Raw genomic sequence first — 20110 nt, 5'->3', positions numbered from 1 at the left:
AATGATACCTAAAAAGATATAAAATCAAATATCAATTTGATTCCAAAACTGCTTTTCTAAAAAAAACAATCAAGTAAGAAACAGACATTTACTTTTCCATTCATGGACAAATCCCAGAAATAACTATATCTGGTTTATATGGGTTCTAAACGAGGGAATACTCTTGCTTTTATTGAGACAAACTTTTCCACAAGGCATTTTAGGCCAGTCACTAGCAAGGAGTATGTCTCCCCACTTTAAGTGTTCCTTTTCCACATCAGGAGACAGACCCAACGCTAGTGACTGAAGTATAATGTCACGTGGGAAAGTTTGCCTCAATAAAAGCTAGTGACTGAAGTATAATGTCACATGGGAAAGTTGCCTCAATAAAAGCTAGTGACTGAAGTATAATGTCACATGGGAAAGTTGCCTCAATAAAAGCTAGTGACTGAAGTATAATGTCACATGGGAAAGTTGCCTCAATAAAAGCTAGTGACTGAAGTATAATGTCACATGGGAAAGTTGCCTCAATAAAAGCTAGTGACTGAAGTATAATGTCACGTGGGAAAGTTTGCCTCAATAAAAGCAAGACTATTCACTCTTTTACAAACCCGACAGAGTTATTTCCAAGCATCGTCTATTACAACATACAAATTAAATAAATGTTTTCATACCTCCTGAATGATTTCCTCAACTCTTTCCAGTCTGGCTTTCTTGGGGATTGTCTGATCCATTCGCAACAATGCCTGCAACAAAATAAGCCCTATCAATGGGTGTGTGTGTGTGTGTGTGACAGTGTGTGTGTGTGTGTATGTGTGTGTGTGTGCGCGTGTGTGTGTGTGTGTGTGTGTGACAGTGTGTGTGTGTGTGTATGTGTGAATGCATGCACAGGCATGTGGGTTTGTCTGTGTGTGTGTGTGTCATGTGTGTGTATGTATGAGTGTGTGTGTGTGTGTGTGTGTGTGTGTGTGTGTGTGTGTGTGTGTAAGCATGTGTGTGTGTGCATGCATGTGTGCTTGTGGTTGTGTGCATTTGTGCATGTGTCTGTGCGTGCATGCAAGTCTATGCACAACAACCTGTTAATGTGTGGAAAGTTAACGAGTTATGCACGCCAACGCAAAACCAAGGGAAGCAACTGAGAAAAGAAAAGGAGAACGGAGGTGGAGAGTATTACCCTGAATCTGAGCGTCTCTCGTACAGTGAGCGTACTGAAGAACAAATCATCCTGCTGGACGTAGGCAGAGACGTTGCGAATTCCATTTTCAGCACTCACGCCGTTGACCTTGACCTGTCCGTCCACAATGCAGTCTTTCAAGTTGCGGTTTGTCAGAACATTCATCAGAGTTGACTTGCCTGCACCACTGGAAAATAATGTGTAGCTTTCGTTAGATGATGAAATAATACAACAGGCCAGACTTATTTGTCAATGTAATTGACTATTTCTTCAACAAACAAGGAAAGCCATTCTAGCTTACAAGTTCCAGCTGCCCTAGAATCTGCTACAATACAGTTTTCTCTGAAAACTCTACTCTTCATGACCCCATGTGAACACCGAAATTCTCTCATTAATTGGGCCAAGTCCACTTCGCTAAGTCCCCTTCAGGAAGCTGGCTGACAGAATTTACAGTACAAAGATTTTGAAGTCTATCCCAGTTGATTTCAAGCTCAATTAATGAGGGAGTTCAGCAATTAAATAACTGTAAAACTGGCTTCAAGAGCTTGACAAAGGTTGTGCATAAATGTGTTGTTTGACCAGTATTGATGTGAAAATATAGGGAAACAAATCATTAATAAGTCCTTCCAGTTTTTATAGCACCTGACAACTAATATCATACTGATATCAAATCAAACGATATCATAAAACACATGTTGGTGTGTTGTTACACCTGATTTTTACTGGTTGCGGTTATAAATACACATGTATTTAGTTGAATGTAATATTCTCGCCTTTTGGCTAAGCTTAACACTGATTTATAAAACAACGTGCACAATCACTGATCTATGACAGAAAAAAGAACAAACCTTGCTCCCATGATAGCCAGAAGTGAGCCGGGTTCCACCACACCAGACACTGAAACACACAGAAAACTTGCATGGGATGGTGCCACTTTCCCCTAAAACTTTATCAGGTTTGACTGTGGCTGTTTCAGTCAGTTACAGTGGTACCTGCCAATAAAAAAGGACGCCCTTGGAAGCAGTTCAAAGTGTCCCTACATTACAGGCGGCCTGTCACATCATGACCGCTAGATTTTGGTCAAGATAATAGACGAAGGGACTCCAGAAGGTGTCCTTTTATCGGAGGTGTCCACTCATCAGAGGGGCCTCACACCACAGGTACCACTGTACTCTGCTTGTACAGTTTTGAAATGTAAGCAAGCATTCATACAGAAGAAATGGACAGAAGAACTAAAAGGAACCAAATGGAAAGGGAAACAATGACAAGGAAGGGGGGAATAATGGGAAAGTTTCCCTGTTGTTGTCAGGTCTGGAAACACCAAGCCAGAGCTACATGTACAGTGGAACCTGGATTTTCCCTTCACAACCTCTGGAAATTTACCTCTGTTTTAAAACCCTATTTTCCCAGATTTTGGGAGGTCTTAAACAGGGGTTCCACTGGAGTACATGAACCAAAATATTGATGGAGAAAAGAAGTTGACAGGGTTGAGGACAGAGGCTTTAAAGCCCGAGAACTCTCGTCCTCAAACCCTATTGGAAAGCTAGCTTACTGCCCACAGACCTTCCACTTTTTCTCAGTTCTACATTTTGGAATTACAGTGGCATCCCCCTTCAAGACATTCAAGTATGTGAGAAAATGATGCCTAACTGACTGAGTACTTGGAACTTTCTTTCTCACTTCTTTTTGAATGCAAATGCGATGACACAGCCTTAACTGAACACACTGCAAAAGCTTCAATAGGAGGAGCACGGAGGTTGGGACAAATATAAAATCAAGTCAGCTGGTACACTGGACGACGGATATGGTGTACAGACATCGCTGACAGACAAACCAGTCCCTCAGCCATTGGTGCATAAGTGTGTGTGTTGGGAAGGGGTGTGTGGTGGTGGTGGTGTGTGTGTTTGTGTGAGGGTTGGTGTGTGTGTGTGTGTGCGTGTATGTGAGAGAGAGAGAGAGAGAGAGAGAGAGAGAGAGAGAGAGAGAGAGAGAGAGGGAGGGGGTGTGCTGGAATGACTTGATGAACATTCGCCGTGTACTTTCTTATTTACACTGGCAACATGCAACACACACAAACCACCAATGTCCACACAGTAACTTTGATGGCAGCAGCACACCACACACACACAACACCCCCCCCACACACACACACCCCCACATACACACAAGGATGACAGTCAGTAATTGATCTGGGTGCATGCCAACACCTAAAGATGGAAAGCCTATTCCGCGGGAAGCCAGGTCGATCGTCGGCAACGGGTGCGTTTTGATAAGGATAAAGGAACTGGGTTATTCTGGGTGCTATAAGTATAACTACGAGCTTGTCAGCTGTGTCAGGGTCACTTCAGCTTTTCGTGACGACTGTAAGTCACAAACCGTTACACCTTCTGACCCACTAGACACGACGTGCTGATGATGACACACACACCAGATGAAAACAGGAAAACACACACCCACTAGATAAAACAGAAAAACACACATACACACACGCACGCTTCAATCGCACAAACTTGTGAGGACCTTAAAAGTAAAGTCCACGCAATCAGTTTAATTGGAAGATAACCAATTAAAAAACGAAATCAGGGCGAGCACCAACAAGTACACACTACAACTCAGTTCGTTTAACATTAGATACATTCATATTTTTAAAAATACTTACGTTCCTAGAATTGAACATGAGTGATAGATCACACACGCTGTACACACACACACACACACACACACACACACACACACACACACACACACACAGAGAAATGAATACGGGTCGACTGTCTTTGATAACCCTCTCTCTCTCTCTCCCTCTCGGGTGTGTGTTAGTTTGTGTTAGTGTGTGTGTGGGTGTGTGTGTGTGTATGTGTGTGTGTGTGTGAGTGTGTGTGTGTCTTTGTGTGTGTGTCTGTGTGTATGCGTGTGTTGGGGGGGGGGGCGGTTGTGCGTGCGGAGTAGTGGTGGTGATCAGACACGGAGAGTACAACATGCTGTCTATTTATTTACTTCTTGATGTATTTGTTCATTCATTTATGCGGCAAACACCAAACACTGATCGTTGTTGTTGCTGTGTAAAAGAGTTGTATCAGAAAACCATGAGGTGTTCGTGTCAAAGTTAAAGAAGTCTTAAAATTGTTTGAACTTTATAAACAAAAAAATCAAAAACGAAGGGACGCGTGACAAGAACTTATCAAACATCAACACACAGAAACGTAACAAATCAGGACGACAAGAACTTATCAAACATCAACACACAGAAACGTAACAAATCAGGACGACAAGAACTTATCAAACATCAACACACAGAAACGTAACAAATCAGGACGACAAGAACTTATCAAACATCAACACACAGAAACGTAACAAATCAGGACGACAAGAACTTATCAAACATCAACACACAGAAACGTAACAAATCAGGACGACAAGAACTTATCAAACATCAACACACAGAAACGTAACAAATCAGGAGCGTTATACTTTTGCCTGGCTTACAAAACACAGTTACACATACTGACCTACAGTTACGAGTAAGTCTGACAAATTGATGACACAAAGCAATCAGCAAAGCGTCAGTAGCGAACGTGTGCCTTCGAGTAGTAAGCCGCTATAATGCGTGCTCTTTACGGCCAGTGTCAGCTGCCACGTGTTGTGTTTCATTTGATCTGCGTACACTCATGTAATATGGTCATAACTATGGCCCAGTGTAACGAATCATGTTCAGCTTTCAGCTTCAGCTTTCTGATTCGGCCTCGTTGACCTTGTGTAAACTCCACACTGAAAAGCCCCCCTCCCTTCCATAGTAGTACCGATGATCGAGCTCAGGTACTTTACATTCATGGGGTCAAATTCGTTCAACCAATTTTTGTTTAAATTTAAACTGATAAATTTGCTTCATCCTAAAATCCTTCCCTTCTCATTCAAGGGACGTAACCACTCGGTTGCACGTTTTCGAAGAAATCGAATTTTGGGGAGAAATCTATCAATTTCCTTCAATTGCAACAAACTGGCATGCGTTTCTTCCTTAAATAAGTGTACTTCTTTAATTTGACCAGGAAACAACATTTCAGTCTCGAGTATATATCTCGATCAGAAAGCTAAATGCCGGGGAAAAGCTAAACGCATTACACCGGCCCTCAACACACTCGTCTTACGTAGGTTGACCCACAGATAGTGAAGTTAGTGGTCTGTGACTGTGCAAACAAACACTGGCCAAAGCCCTTTAACACTTACACTGGCCGAGCTGGCCGAAGCCCTTTAACACTTACGCTGGCCGAGCTGGCCGAAGCCCTTTAACACTTTCACTGGCCGAATCCCTTTAACACTTACACTGGCCGAGCTGGCTGAAGCCCTTTAACACTTACACTGGCCGAGCTGGCCGAAGCCCTTTAACACTTACACTGGCCGAGCTGGCCGAAGCCCTTTAACACTTTCACTGGCCGAGCTGGCCGAAGCCCTTTAACACTTTCACTGGCCGAGCTGGCCGAAGCCCTTTAACACTTACACTGGCCGAGCTGGCCGAAGCCCTTTAACACTTTCACTGGCCGAGCTGGCCGAAGCCCTTTAACACTTACACTGGCCGAGCTGGCCGAAGCCCTTTAACACTTACACTGGCCGAGCTGGCCGAAGCTCTTTAACACTTACACTGGCCGAGCTGGCCGAAGCCCTTTAACACTTTCACTGGCCGAGCTGGCCGAAGCCCTTTAACACTTACACTGGCCGAGCTGGCCGAAGCCCTTTAACACTTACACTGGCCGAGCTGGCCGAAGCCTTTAACACTTACACTGGCCGAGCTGGCCGAAGCCCTTTAACACTTACACTGGGCGAGCTGGCCGAAGCCTTTAACACTTACACTGGCCGAGCTGGCCGAAGCCCTTTAACACTTACACTGGCCGAGCTGGCCGAAGCCCTTTAACACTTACACTGGAACCACCGCTCTTTTACCACCTCCAAATATGTGAGAAAATCAGGTCTTAAAAAGGAGGGAGTCTTAAAAGGGGGTTCCCCTGTATCCGTTTCTGGCTAGTTCTACCCGCCTCGCCCACACCACCCCCTGACTCCCCCCCCCCCCTTCTCATATACAATTCCGTTCCATTTTTACCTGCACTACACCACCACCACCACCCCCCTATCCCCAACACAGCCACATGTAACAAAGAGATAACGAGAAAGGTCACCGCACATTACCAAACGGTTAGCTGGACCAAAGTATGCGCCAATTACGTGTCGTTTAGTTCACTTTTTTCATCCAAAGAAAAAGAAGAAAACCTCAAATGTCAATAAAATTAATGTAAGTGGGATCAGAATAATTTTGAAATGAAACCAAGGGAAAGTTTGATTCAAATTCCTTTAGCGTGTTCACCTTGACCTCGTCTGCACGAGACCTGTGTTTCGGTCAGAACTCTTTGATAACTCTCTGATAAACTGTGAATGGACTGCCGTTACTATTGAACATGTACGTAGGTGTTCCTACACTGGGAACTGTTCTATATAATGCAGAAAATAGGCCTGCTGCTCTTTCATTGCTTCATTGATTTACTTGCTAAACCAAACACCAGCCGCTTCAAACTGACACATTATGCACCGTTTGACAATAGCCACAAAAGTGATATTTTGTAATGGACATGACCGGTCAACCGCTTCCCACAAACTTCTCTGTCATTCTCTTGCTAAACGATGGTTGGTGCGGGGTGAGGGGGTCTGGGGACACAATATTAATTGAACCGTACAAGCACAGCTTGACTCAAATTCATTTTTACACTGCTATCGCAAGGGGCATCTTTTTAAGAGTCCATTCACTCTTTTTCATCTTGAAGTTACGGTTTAGTTACGAAGGTACCCGATGAAGGAATATCAGAAAACATCTAAAAACACACACACACACACATTCAGTGACACAAACACCCCCCCCACACACACACACACTAACACCGCCCCCCCACACACCCCACACACACACTAACACCGCCCCCCCACACACACACATAATTATGACATACACATCAAGACAGTACGTCATCATCAGCAACAGCAGCAATGTTTTTTTATTTTTCATTTCATTTACTCTATTATCCCAAATGCTGGAAAATTCCTCGCTTCCTCCCACTGAAAAGCTAGCAGCAACAGAGTCGCGCTATCCAGGTGTGTGCGTGTTTATCTATCTATATATATGATACGACTTGTGTCTGTCTGTGTGTGTGTGTGTGTGTCCGCGATGCACGCCCAAGGTTCTCGATGGATCTGTTTCAAATTTGGTGGGTATATTCAGGTAGACCCCGGACACAACCTGCTCGTTGAGATATTTCAACACGTGCTCTCAGCGCGCAGCGTTGAACCGATTTTGGTTTTTCTCTGGATCCATTCCCAGTAACTCTTCCTTATCTTCTCCAGTGTTTTCAGCGTTTATCTCCCTTCCTTCGTGTGGCGTCAATCCATATTCCCGTTTCTATTTTTAGAAGGTCACTGTCGACAACGCTCAATCCATATTCCCGTTATACTATTTTTAGAAGGTCACTGTCCCGGCGAAGCCGGGTATTACTCTTCTCCAGTGTTTTGCGCGTTTATCTCCCTTCCTTCGTGCGGTGCGCCGGCAAAGCCGGCGTACACCCGGCAAAGCCGGGTCCCCGGCGCAGCCGGGTATTCGGCTTGACTTCTTCCCGGCGAAGCGGGTATTCATCTAGTGTGTAATATGCCACCTGCACTTCTGGCAGAAATACCGAGGTCTTTTGCGTGCCACTGTGGTGACACAGGGACGTGGGAGGGAGGGGGGCATGGATACTGTCTCTGAGTCTGCACATAAAGTTGATCCGTGTCCGTCTGTGCCCCCAGATATCAAGGGGGGGATTAAATGAGTGAAGTACTCAAAGGAACAAGAAGGGCAAAGCCCATACGACTCACATGCTTGACCTTGACCTTTACATGACCTTGACCTTCAGGGTCAAGGTCGAATAACTAAACCTAGCAATGACATCATACACTATAAGAACTGCTTTACACATTTTTCCTACCAAAATACATGTGACCTTGACCCAAGGTCAAGGTCATCCAAGGTCATGCAACACAAAGCTGTTAATTCAAGACATAGGAAGTACAATGGTGCTTATTGGCTCTTTCTACCATGAGATATGGTCACTTTTAGTGGTTCACTACCTTATTTTGGTCACATTTCATAAGGGTCAAAGTGACCTTGACCTTGATCATATGTGACCAAATGTGTCTCATGATGAAAGCATAACATGTGCCCCACATAATTTTTAAGTTTGAAACAGTTATCTTCCATAGTTCAGGGTCAAGGTCACTTCAAAATATGTATACAATCCAACTTTGAAGAGCTCCTGTGACCTTGACCTTGAAGCAAGGTAAACCAAACTGGTATCAAAAGATGGGGCTTACTTTGCCCTATATATCATACATAGGTGAGGTATTGAATCTCAAAAACTTCAGAGAAAATGGGAAAAATGGGAAAAATAGCTGTTTTTTAGACAACATTTATGGCCCCTGCGACCTTGACCTTGACCTTGAAGCAAGGTCAAGATGCTATGTATGTTTTTTGGGGCCTTGTCATCATACACCATCTTGCCAAATTTGGTACTGATAGACTGAATAGTGTCCAAGAAATATCCAACGTTAAAGTTTTCCGGACGGACGTCCGGACGGACGTCCGGACGGGGGGGACGGACGGACGGACGACTCGGGTGAGTACATAGACTCACTTTTGCTTCGCATGTGAGTCAAAAAAGGTAAATAGGAACGAGAAAAAAAACCAGGCGAGCTAAAGAATATGAAATGCTTTTAGTTCAAAACGATCCCGCAAAGAATGTTTGTTTGTTTGTTTGTTTGTTTGCTTAACGCCCAGCCGACCACGAAGGGCCATATCAGGGCGGTGCTGCTTTGACATATAACGTGCGCCACACACAAGACAGAAGTCGCAGCACAGGCTTCATGTCTCACCCAGTCACATTATTCTGACACCGGACCAACCAGTCCTAGCACTAACCCCATAATGCCAGACGCCAGGCGGAGCAGCCACTACTACTACCGTACAAGATTACCAATTTTAAAGTCTTAGGTATCGGCCGGGGTTCGAACCCACGACCTCCCGATCACGGGGCGGACGCCTTACCACTAGGCCAACAGTGCCGGTCCGCAACGAATGTATGAGAAAGGAGTGTACAACAACAAGAACAAGTCGCGTAAGGCGAAATTACTACATTTAGTCAAGCTGTGGAACTCACAGAATGAAACTGAACGTAGTCCGCCGCTAGTGCAAAAGGCAGTGAAAGTGACGAGCCTGTTTGGCGCGGCAGCGGTTGCGCTGTGCTTCATAGCACGCTTTACTGTACCTCTCTTCGTTTTAACTTTCTGAGCGTGTTTTTAATCCAAATATATCATATCTATATGTTTTTGGAATCAGGAACCGACAAGGAATAAGATGAAATAGTTTTTGAATCGATTTCGGAAATTTAATTTTGATCATAATGTTTATATTTTTAATTTTCAGAGATTGTTTTTAATCCAAATATAACATATGTATATGTTTTTGGAATCAGAAAATGACGAAGAATAAGATGAAATTGTTTTTGGATCGTTTAATAAAAAATAATTTTAATTACAAGTTTCCGATTTTTAATGACCAAACTCACTCATTAGTTTTTAAGCCACCAAGCTGAAATGCAATACCAAACCCCGGCCTTCGTCAAAGATTGCTTTGCCAAAATTTCAATCAATTTAATTGAAAAATGAGGGTGTGACAGTGCCGCCTCAACTTTTACAAAAAGCCGGATATGACGTCATCAAAGGTATTTATCGAAAAAAAGAAAAAACGTCCGGGGATATCATACCCAGGAACTCTCATGTCAAATTTCATAAAGATCGGCCCAGTAGTTTAGTCTGAATCGCTCTACACACACACAGACAGACAGACAGACAGACAGACAGACAGACAGACAGACACAGACACACACACACACATACACCACGACCCTCGTCTCGATTCCCCCCTCTATGTTAAAACATTTAGTCAAAACTTGACTAAATGTAAAACCAAGAACAACAAGAATAACAAGAACAAGAACAAGAATAACAAGAACAACAACAACAACAACAACAACAACAACAACAACAACAACAACAACAACAAAAACAACAACAACAACAACAACAGTTGAAGAAGAACAGAGATAAAACAAAAAAATATCCCCAGCTAGCTTGAAGTCATCTCTTGACTCACCATCCCTAACGATCTGCTTGACACCGTTCTTGGTGGAGACCTTGCCGTTCTCTGCGTCCACCTCCACCATGTGCTGCTCCGCTCTCTTCTTCTTCTTCTCCTTCACGAACACGCTGATGTTCTCCCACGACAGCGTCACCGGCTGTTGTTCCATGGTGGAGTCAGAGCGAAACAGGGTCCGGGGTCTCGGGGCAAAGCTATCGTAGCTTGCACGGTTGATTCTGTCCTCGGGAATTTGCTGGATTTCTGAGTGCGCACCGTATCCTGTCCTGTCGACTGGAGAATGACTTGCCCTCAGGAGGGGCTGGCGACTGGCCTCGTCTTCTGCCATCGTGAGGTCAAGGGGCGGGGTTTGGGCTTATCTTGACCAATGGGAATTAAGGCTGTGGGAGAATCCAAAAATTGACTTAGCACACGGGAGGGTCGAGTTTCTTATCAGCAATGTCCCATATGTAGCGGTTTTATTGTCCTTAGCTGAAGCGCGCCTGGAGTCAGTTTATCTGGAGCGGCTGCAACAGAAAATAGGCAGTGTTGAACTTACTATGCGGTGTGTTTTCAGGCATAAATCTCTTGTGCAAACTTCCAGGAGAGACGTTGTGAAGATAGGCTTTTACCACGGAGATGCAGCAGGAACAGGAGTCAGTTAGGATGATGTAAGTAAGGTAAGCAGACGGGTACACTCAAATCTGGTTTAACATACTGTTAGAGCTTCCATCTTGCATTTGAAAGGATTACACGTAAAATTCAAGAACCGTGTCCCAAGTTCAAGGAAGATGGTTCAAGGTACCACACTTTGAAGAAGGAGAGAAACGCGACAGTGGGTTGAAAGTAGGTTAAAATCGAGGTGAAAAGATATATTTTTGAATTGGAAATTCGATTCATTCCGAAAAAATTATTCTCATGGCCAAGGCGGACTTTTGACGGAAAGAGCTAATTTGGGACACTGCTTTGGAACTTAACCGGAAAATGGGATTACAATATAAAAGAAGACGCTATGGCTGAAGAAAATGTCTCTCATTGTTTCAGCGGATCAGTAAAATTGAAAATGCAGAAATGACATATATATATATGCTTGTTGTAAAGGTGTCTAAAAATCAGGGCAAAAAGCTCAGAAAAACTGTTCTTCCGAATGCTTTATAAATAAAATGAATAGCTGTAACTTGTGCGGGTAGACTTTGAAAATGTTATCGTATTTTGCCGGTTATATTGCACTAGCCACAACGACCCTTTGAGTGTCAATTGAATTTTGGTTTTCGAGGTTGGATACGTCCAGATAGAAGTAACTTAACATAACAATGTAACCCCTGGTCCATACTTAGTGCATAACAACACGGCAGCCTGTAGTTCGGCTGAAGAAACAATACAGCGAGTTTGGGCATTCGGATCGAGAGAGGTTGTAAGAGCAAGTTCGCTCCGACGGGATAATATGTGTGCATGCCGTTGACTACGGGAAGATTGTCAGCTGCAAGTGTCCTTAAGCTAGGCAAACAACACACAGAGACCAGCTATCACATGAAAGGGAGATCCGAAAGTGGTGAGGAGGTTAGCATCACTCTAGAAGAAAGCGAAACGGAGAAAGACCTTGGTGTACTTGTAGACAATCGCCTGAGTTTCAAGGGACATGTTGCACAAGCAACTGCGAAGGCAAACAAAACCATAGGCATCATCAGGAGATCGTTTGAGCATCTGGATAGGGAGGTGTTTGTACAACTCTACAAGAGTCTTGCCAGGCCAATCCTCGAATATGGACATTCAGTATGGCAACCACAGCAGAAACTGCTGTGCAAGGAAATAGAGGACGTGCAGAGAAGGGCTACCAAACTGATATCGGCTCTCAGTGAGAAAACTTACCCAGAACGACTAGCTATACTCAAACTACCCAGTCTCGAACACAGGCGTCTCCGAGGTGACATGATCGACCTCTACAAGTACATGCATGGGATCTACGACACAGGCAACCCGAATTTCCAGCTGGCCGAAACCAAAGACACTAGAGGAAACAGCCTCAAGTTGTATAAACCATTTTGTAGGCTGAACGTTCGGAGCTGCTTCTTCGCAGAAAGGGTGATTCCTCACTGGAACAGTCTGCCAGAAACAGTTGTGACAGCACCATCAGTGAACAGTTTCAAAGGAAGGCTGGACAATTTCTGGGCAGACAGACCAGAGAAATTCTCGCCAACGTGCTACCAATAACCGCCCGCGCATGCCACCAAAAAAGTGTTATTGGAGTACCATTCGACATGATCGATGAACAGGCCTAAGGCCTTAAACATCGCAAGTTCAAGTTCAAGTTCAAGTTCAAGTTAAAGCTAGTACCTTGAACTTGCTTTGCCATGACGTTAGAGATGGACGTTCGGGGTCCGGATTTAGCCCACTTTGAACCATTCTCCTGCTGTGGTCTATTGGCGCCGCGGTCAACAGATATCACAATCTTGGAACCTAATCTATGGCACGCAGAGCTACAGGTTTTCCATTTCATTTCCACCACTAGTGGGTCTCTCTCAGGAAAACTGATCACTGTGGTTTACCAAATAAATCAAAGAAAAGAAAAAAAGAAACTACGCACATAAAAACAACTACAACGACTGCGTAGATTGTCTCCTAGTCTGACTTTAATAGCAAATCGCTGTTTTCTATTGAGTGAAACTTCGTTTGCAGTAGAACGACCGATAAGCAAGTACAAAATATCATGTCTCAGGCTGGAGCCCCCATCGACAAAAAATGTGTCCGAAGAAGCAAAATGGTACTATCTGGTGCCATCTGAGCTTAGAAACTGCTACGGAATCATTTTACCAAATTCCCAATTAAACAAACATGTCTTATTTCTTATTCTTTTTAGCAGGATGGGGTGCACATGCACCTGTGCACCCCCCCCCCCCCCCACCCTCCCCCTGGTCCATCCTGCTGCTTTTCTAACGTTACCGTTCTCTACGAGTATCCCCGTGTCTTCCTTTCCTTGCTGCTAGAAATAATTTGTAAGGACCATATCGCATGAATTTGTTAATCCGAATGCGATAGCGGAAAGGAGGGCTGAAACGCAAGGTTTTTAAAGAACTGACCCGGTTAGAACTGCCTCATAAATACAAGCAAAGGTTTTCAATGCAAGGTTTTTAAACATGTGCTAGAAATAAGTCATTGTCGCCGACGTGTTTCCCGTCGGGTTGAATACAAGACGTGACATCTCGCACGTGCTCCACGCATAGTGTCTTGTGCTAAAGGTCATAAAAATACGCTTAACTATTGTGATAAAAAACACACCCACACACACACACAAAAACGATTATATGATGGTTACATTTACAATTACATTTGTTATTCTCAATGTCGGTACATTAGCAGTCTATATGTTTCTCAATGTCGGTCCATTACCAGTCTATATGTTTCTCAATGTCGGTCCATTACCAGTCTATATGTTTCTCAATGTCGGTACATTACCAGTCTATATGTTTCTCAATGTCGGTACATTACCAGTCTATATGTTTCTCAATGTCGGTCCATTACCAGTCTATATGTTTCTCAATGTCGGTACATTAGCAGTCTATATGTTTCTCAATGTCGGTACATTAGCAGTCTATATGTTTCTCAATGTCGGTACATTAGCAGTCTATATGTTTCTCAATGTCGGTACATTAGCAGTGTATCTGTTTCTCAATGTCGGTACATTAGCAGTCTATATGTTTCTCAATGTCGGTACATTAGCAGTGTATATATGTTTTTGGATTTCTGCTCACCGACCTTGTCTGACTGCAACCCTCTTGTTTGTATTGTTCTTTAATGTACGTACTTCATCATACCATCTTCGTCATTTTGCTCCAAACTTCATTCAGATGTTGAGATAAGTTCATTATCTGTATCACAAGTGCATGCTTGTCTGTCAGCCCACTTAAAAGACCAAGGGGTCAAAACACAGTAAGTGTAACGTTTTGTGTCATAAGTTCTCTTGTTTTGTTGCCACCTCATTTACTGACAACTGAACTGATAAACAAAAAGAAAACACAACAGAAATGAGTGATGGTACATTCTTCATCACATGTTCCACAGCCTGAAGCCGACTTGTCAACTGATACGCATGGTACATTCTTCATTACATGTTCGACAGCCTGAAGCCGACTTGTCAACTGATACACATGGTACATTCTTCATCACATGTTCCACAGCCTGAAGCCGACTTGTCAACTGATACACATGGTACATTCTTCATCACATGTTCCACAGCCTGAAGCCGACTTGTCAACTGATACGCATGGTACATTCTTCATTACATGTTCGACAGCCTGTCGCCGACTTGTCAACTGATACGCATAGTATTCCACCGACAACGAATTAGGCCCAACACTGTAACGTAAAAAGTATCACATCAAAACAATCAACATTTTGATGTGATGAATATATATGAATGTAACACACCCTACATAAAAGCATTGCCGGTTGAAAATAATCATCATAATGAGGACAGCATGTCTAACTTTTTCTTTTATTTCTCGCGTTCGACATTTAAATGTATTTTAATTTTCCTTCCCCTCTTTCCCCACTGGATTGGGCCAATGGCCTGCAACAAATAACATGTCGTATTCGTATTCTGTCTACGACTGTGCCTGCGTGTGGCAACAAAACAAGAGAACTTATGACACAAAACGTTACACTTACTGTGTTTTGACCCCTTGGTCTTTTAAGTGGGCAGACAGACAAGCACTTATGATAAAGATAATGAACTTATCCCACGGTTTTTGAGAAAATTTTTTTTTTAACAAGAACAAATACTTTGTCTGTCTTTTCAAAACAGAAATTTGTCTCACAGAATGAAGTCAACCAAAAACTTGCCACTATGTACGGAGCACAGACAGATGGTTTTAAATATACATAACGGAGCACAGACAGACAGATGGTTTTAAATATACATAACGGAGCACAGACAGACAGATGGTTTTAAATATACATAACGGAGCACAGACAGACAGATGGTTTTAAATATACATGTGTCTATAAGTGAAAGGGTGCTTTTATCCCAGGTACAATCTTTTCCCTACGGTTTTATTCGGTTTGTGATTTGCATGAACTCGGATGCTTTCCTGGAATACGTTAATCCGGTCAGCAATGATTCTGCCTCCTCACAGAAAACGGTCTGGTTTTTTCACTTTTGATAATTTCTGTCAGGGAAACTCTCTATTATTTGCAACACTTATATTACGGGAAACGCTATTTTGCAGAAAAGGTGAAAACCGTCTTCTGATGCAGGCTGTGGCATCACTACATTAATTTTAAAACTATTAAAGAACAGTCTCTCTAGCTCTCTGTCTCTCTCCTTTCTCTCTGTCTCTCTCTCTGTCTCTCTCTCTGTCTCTCTCTCTCTGTCTGTCTCTCTCTCTCTCTCTCTCTCTCTCTCTCTCTCTGTGTCTCTCTCTTTCTCTCTCTCTGTCTCTCTCTCTCTCTCTCACACACACACACACACACACATATATATATATACCACATGACTACACAACTCAAACTCCGGAGTTCTTAATTGTTTGCTACGGGCACAGAAACACACTTTCTGTCTATGTCTGTCTGTCTGTCTGTCTGTCTCTCTCCCATGTCTCTTTCTATAGATCTGTCTGTCTCACCCTCTCTCTCACTCTATCTAACTGTCTCTGTTTCTCTCTCTGGTTCCCAGGCTGTTTCGGTGGAATGTCAATTTAGCTAGAGGGTGAATGAATAACTGTCCTTCCTGTCAACAGACTATGACCTGCAAAGATCGCCTTCTTTTGGGTGAACCTGACAATTGTGTAAGTTGTGTAGCTGTACTATCAAACGAGGTCAACAGTATGCCAATACATAAGGATCTGTTGAGAAGAGCTTCAAATAAACTTCTCAATGAGCTACGATCCTAGAGAATTTGTTGTCTAGCAGACCTGTTTATTTATCTATTTATTAAGGAGATTTCTATAGCGCATAACTAAAAGCACTATGCTTTACCCCAAAAAATAAACCGGCACGGTTGGCCTAGTGGTAAGGCGTCCGCCCCGTGATCAGGAGGTCATGGGTTCGAACCCCGGCCGGGTCATACCTAAGACTTTATAATTGGCAATCTAGTGGCTGCTCCGCCTGGCGTCTGGCAATATGGGGTTAGTGCTAGGACTGGTTGGTCCGGTGTCAGAATAATGTGACTGGGTGAGACATGAAGCCTCTGCTGCGACTTCTGTCTTGTGTGTGGCGCACGTTATATGTCAAAGCAGCACCGCCCATATGGCCCTTCGTGGTCGGCTGGGCGTTAAGCAAACAAACAAACAAACAAACCCCCAAAAATTGAAAAGAGTAATGGTCAAGTCAAAGAATAGTAATCTGATGACCAAAATAGTAACCCAGTGGTTACAAACAACATTACGGTAGTAACACAAACCTTAGTTGAAGCACATTTGAAAATCGTAGTCTGAACTGAAATAGAGTATTTTCCCCCAAAAATCCTACAAAATAGTGATAAATTACTCCAAAATAGTAAGGGTAAACAGGTCTGGTCTAGTTGTCAGCAAGCACTTGTCAAAACTCTGCTGCACACTCTGCACTTTATTAAAACCATTCATCTACAAAGCTGAATGTCTGTGTTCTGATAACTCTTAAGAAGATTACACAGCATACCAAAATGCATGTCTCAAAATATCTATGGTGACCCTATGACTATTCCTCCTGGTAAAGTTATAAAGATAAGTTGAATAAAAAAAAAAAGTTTAAGATGAATGAACCTTTAGTTGACACTGACAGTTTAACTTTTTTTGTTTACTTTTTCTGTGCAGACATCACCAGTATTCCAGACACATGTTCTTTCTGTGAACATTCTTAACACCCACAGACACTGAGGTAATTAATCAGGCAGGGCAAATGTTGCAGGGATTTTAATTGAACCCCCTGGTTATCTGAGAACCTGCAGGGTCTTAAAGGGGATGAGAGCAGTTGTGAAATCAATGAGTGTAAAGGTGGCTTCTACATAATAAGTGCCACAAGAGGGCATTAGGGGAGACCGGGGCTAGTCCGCCCCCGGAGCACATCCGTCTTTGTCTGTTTATTCTTACATTTGCCACCTTTTAGTAATTCACACCATGTGAGAGTGGTGTCCCTTCTTCCCGCCATATCCTGCAGAAGTTCAGAGGTTGCGCGCCCATATATCGTGAGTACAGATCACAAAAAGTGTTTTTCTTAATTTTTGTAACATGAATGCATAGGAGTTGACTTAGGTTTTGATGCATTACCTGTGAGGACAAATACTTAGTCTTGGTGTCGAGTGAAAGTGCGTTAATTAAGGTCGAGTTCTGACGAAAGTTTTGCTTCTTCCTTCCCATGTTGTGCTCGCTATCTGGCACTAGAGTTGCCTGCCCGTGCGGGGGCAAGTCCGCCTATTTGTCATGGGGCAAGTCCGCCATGAAGAATGTGCAGGTGTGGGAAACAGTCCAGTTTACATCTGCCATAACTGTGACTCCATCTATTCTCGATGGTAAAGATTGCAGATTCATGTCTAAAAAAGACTGACGCCGATTTGTGTTACATTCTTTCGACATTCTTTTGTATTTTGTCATTGGCATTTTTTTAACCTAAATATTGAAGGGAATTAAAAAAGCTTTCCCACTGATCGGGTGCTTGTTTGACTGACTGTGTGTGCGTGCGTGCGTGTGTGTATAAAGCTTGCCCACTACTAGTCTTGTACCTACTATGGGATGAGAGCGGCGGACTTTCTTTCTTTCTTTCTTTATTTGGTGTTTAACGTCGTTTTCAACCACGAAGGTTATATCGCGACGAGGGTAAGGGGGAGATGGGATAGGGGAAAGGGGGGAGATGGGATAGAGCCACTTGTCAAGTGTTTCTTGCTCACAAAAGCACCAATCAAAAAACTGCTCCAGGGGCCTGCAACGCAGCACAATATATGACCCTACTGGGAGAATGCAAGCTTCCAGTACAAAGGACCAAACACCTCTTACATACTGCTTGACCAAAATCTTTACAAACATTGACCACATTCTATACAAGAACCACTCAACAAGGGTAAAAGGAGAAACAGAATCCGTTAGTCGCCTCTTACGACATGCGGGGAGCAGAGAAATAAGGATGTGGAAAAGAAGACTTTTGGTAAGTGAAATAAAGGTGATTGATCCAGTCAGGTAGAAATAAGACAACAAGAAAAGAATTGGAAAACTGCAGGGAATAGTAGGGAGAGTTTTCTTGGAAGGAAATATAGGTGAAAGGACTGGTAAGGCAGAAATAAGACAAAAGAAGAGAAGTAAAGGGGTGGGGTAGCTCTGTGGAAACACTCCCGCCGCGTGAAGGCGACCCCATGGGAGCAGCGGCGGACTTGCCCCACCATGTAGGCGGACTTACCCCGACTTGGGGCAAGTTCGCCTACGTTAGGGTAGGTCTACTTAAAGCAGTATGTACAACAAATGTTCATGCGCACATAAAAACTGTCTGCACATTGATATCAGCTACACATTTGTCTTGATGTAAAATAAAAAATCAGTCTTCTAGTTCATCAAACTCGCCAGTTATGCTACCAAAAGCATAAAAGTAGGCGGACTAGCCCCGGTCTCCCCTACCCTACATTAGCAAGGCAAGGCAAGGATTGAACAAATAGTTCTGTTCTGGGTCACCAACCCAAGGCTGTTCTGTTACCCCTAATTCTGTGAATCTGTTATGCTGTACATACAAAATCTCCTTCAAAGGCCAAAAAAAAAAGTTGTATGTTTCTGGTCACCTGACCCTACCTAGTTTTTTCCCGCCGACCCTAGACTTTTTTTTTATTGCATTTGTAAAAGAAAAAAAAAAGCGTCAAAACGAAAGTAACAGACGGCAGACGACACAAGGGGGATAACCCCGCATCCCCTTTGTCTCATTTGTTTTGTAATGTTGTCTTTCTCTTTGTATTGTAAGCCCAGTCTCTTTGCGTCACTGTATAGTTATTTTCTACCCTGACCACACACACACACACACACAAAAATCCCTACCTACCTACCCCATTTTTTTTAGCCATGTTACCAGAAACATACAACTTTTTTTGTGTGGCCTAAACTGTTCTGAATTAGAGTATTCTCCTTCACAAGAATGCTCCCAATCTCCTGTGTGCTTTATTTTCCTGTGTGTGGGTTGCTTTTTCATGTTCATTTCAGTTAACAGTTAAGTCTCAAAACAAATAAAATAATGTTTCCATTGTATGTGCCTGTCTTCGCATGAATGGGAAATTCTTTCCTATGAATGTGCCTGTGAATGGCAACTCTTATGAAGGATGCCTGTGAGGCTGTGTCTGTCTCTCAGACTATTTACCTGCATACACTGTATATATATATTATACAGTGTATGCATGATCATACACATTCAAGCAAATACATGTATGTATGACATCCAGGGAAAAAAAATTAGGCACACTAATTCTGTTCATCCTGTGATTGTTGCAGGCATGCTCAAATACATACACAAAATGTCCTTGTTTCAATAAGAATGTTTTAGACTGTGAGACCTGAATTTGTACATGTCACACTAATGTTGTAATGACATTTACTGACATGCACAGGTGTACATGAAATGTTCTGCACTTTTCAATGCGGATTACTTCCAGCAACAATACAAGAGCAGTAACTACATACTTTTTTATGTTTGGTTAAACAGTCATAAGATATGTACAAAATAATCCATACAACTGTCATTGCTGTGTTTGTCAAAGTGGATAATCCGATATCAGTATGAACAGTTCAAGATTATCAATGGTGGAAAAAAAAGAG

The 20110-nt window shown here is 43.0% G+C and overlaps 1 protein-coding gene across 2 annotated transcripts in view; it reads right to left on the bottom strand.

Annotated features, from left to right (window-relative positions):
- LOC138958039 (protein white-like) overlaps positions 1-20110 on the bottom strand; it is a 55033-nt gene that overhangs the window by 33423 nt on the left and 1500 nt on the right. For both annotated transcript variants that reach the window (XM_070329084.1, XM_070329085.1), the window contains exons 2-5: positions 10374-10882; positions 2002-2050; positions 1154-1340; positions 654-725 (exon numbers count right to left, since the gene is read on the bottom strand). In XM_070329084.1, coding sequence (XP_070185185.1) covers positions 654-725; positions 1154-1340; positions 2002-2050; positions 10374-10704 — 639 coding nt within the window. In that variant the 5' untranslated portion in view covers positions 10705-10882. The remainder of the gene's footprint in view (positions 1-653; positions 726-1153; positions 1341-2001; positions 2051-10373; positions 10883-20110) is intronic.

This window comes from Littorina saxatilis, linkage group LG2 (genome assembly GCF_037325665.1).
Source record: "Littorina saxatilis isolate snail1 linkage group LG2, US_GU_Lsax_2.0, whole genome shotgun sequence".
NCBI classification, from domain to species: Eukaryota; Metazoa; Mollusca; class Gastropoda; order Littorinimorpha; family Littorinidae; genus Littorina; species Littorina saxatilis.
Note: the sequence above shows the minus strand (reverse complement) of the source record. Positions and strands in the feature narration are given on the sequence as shown.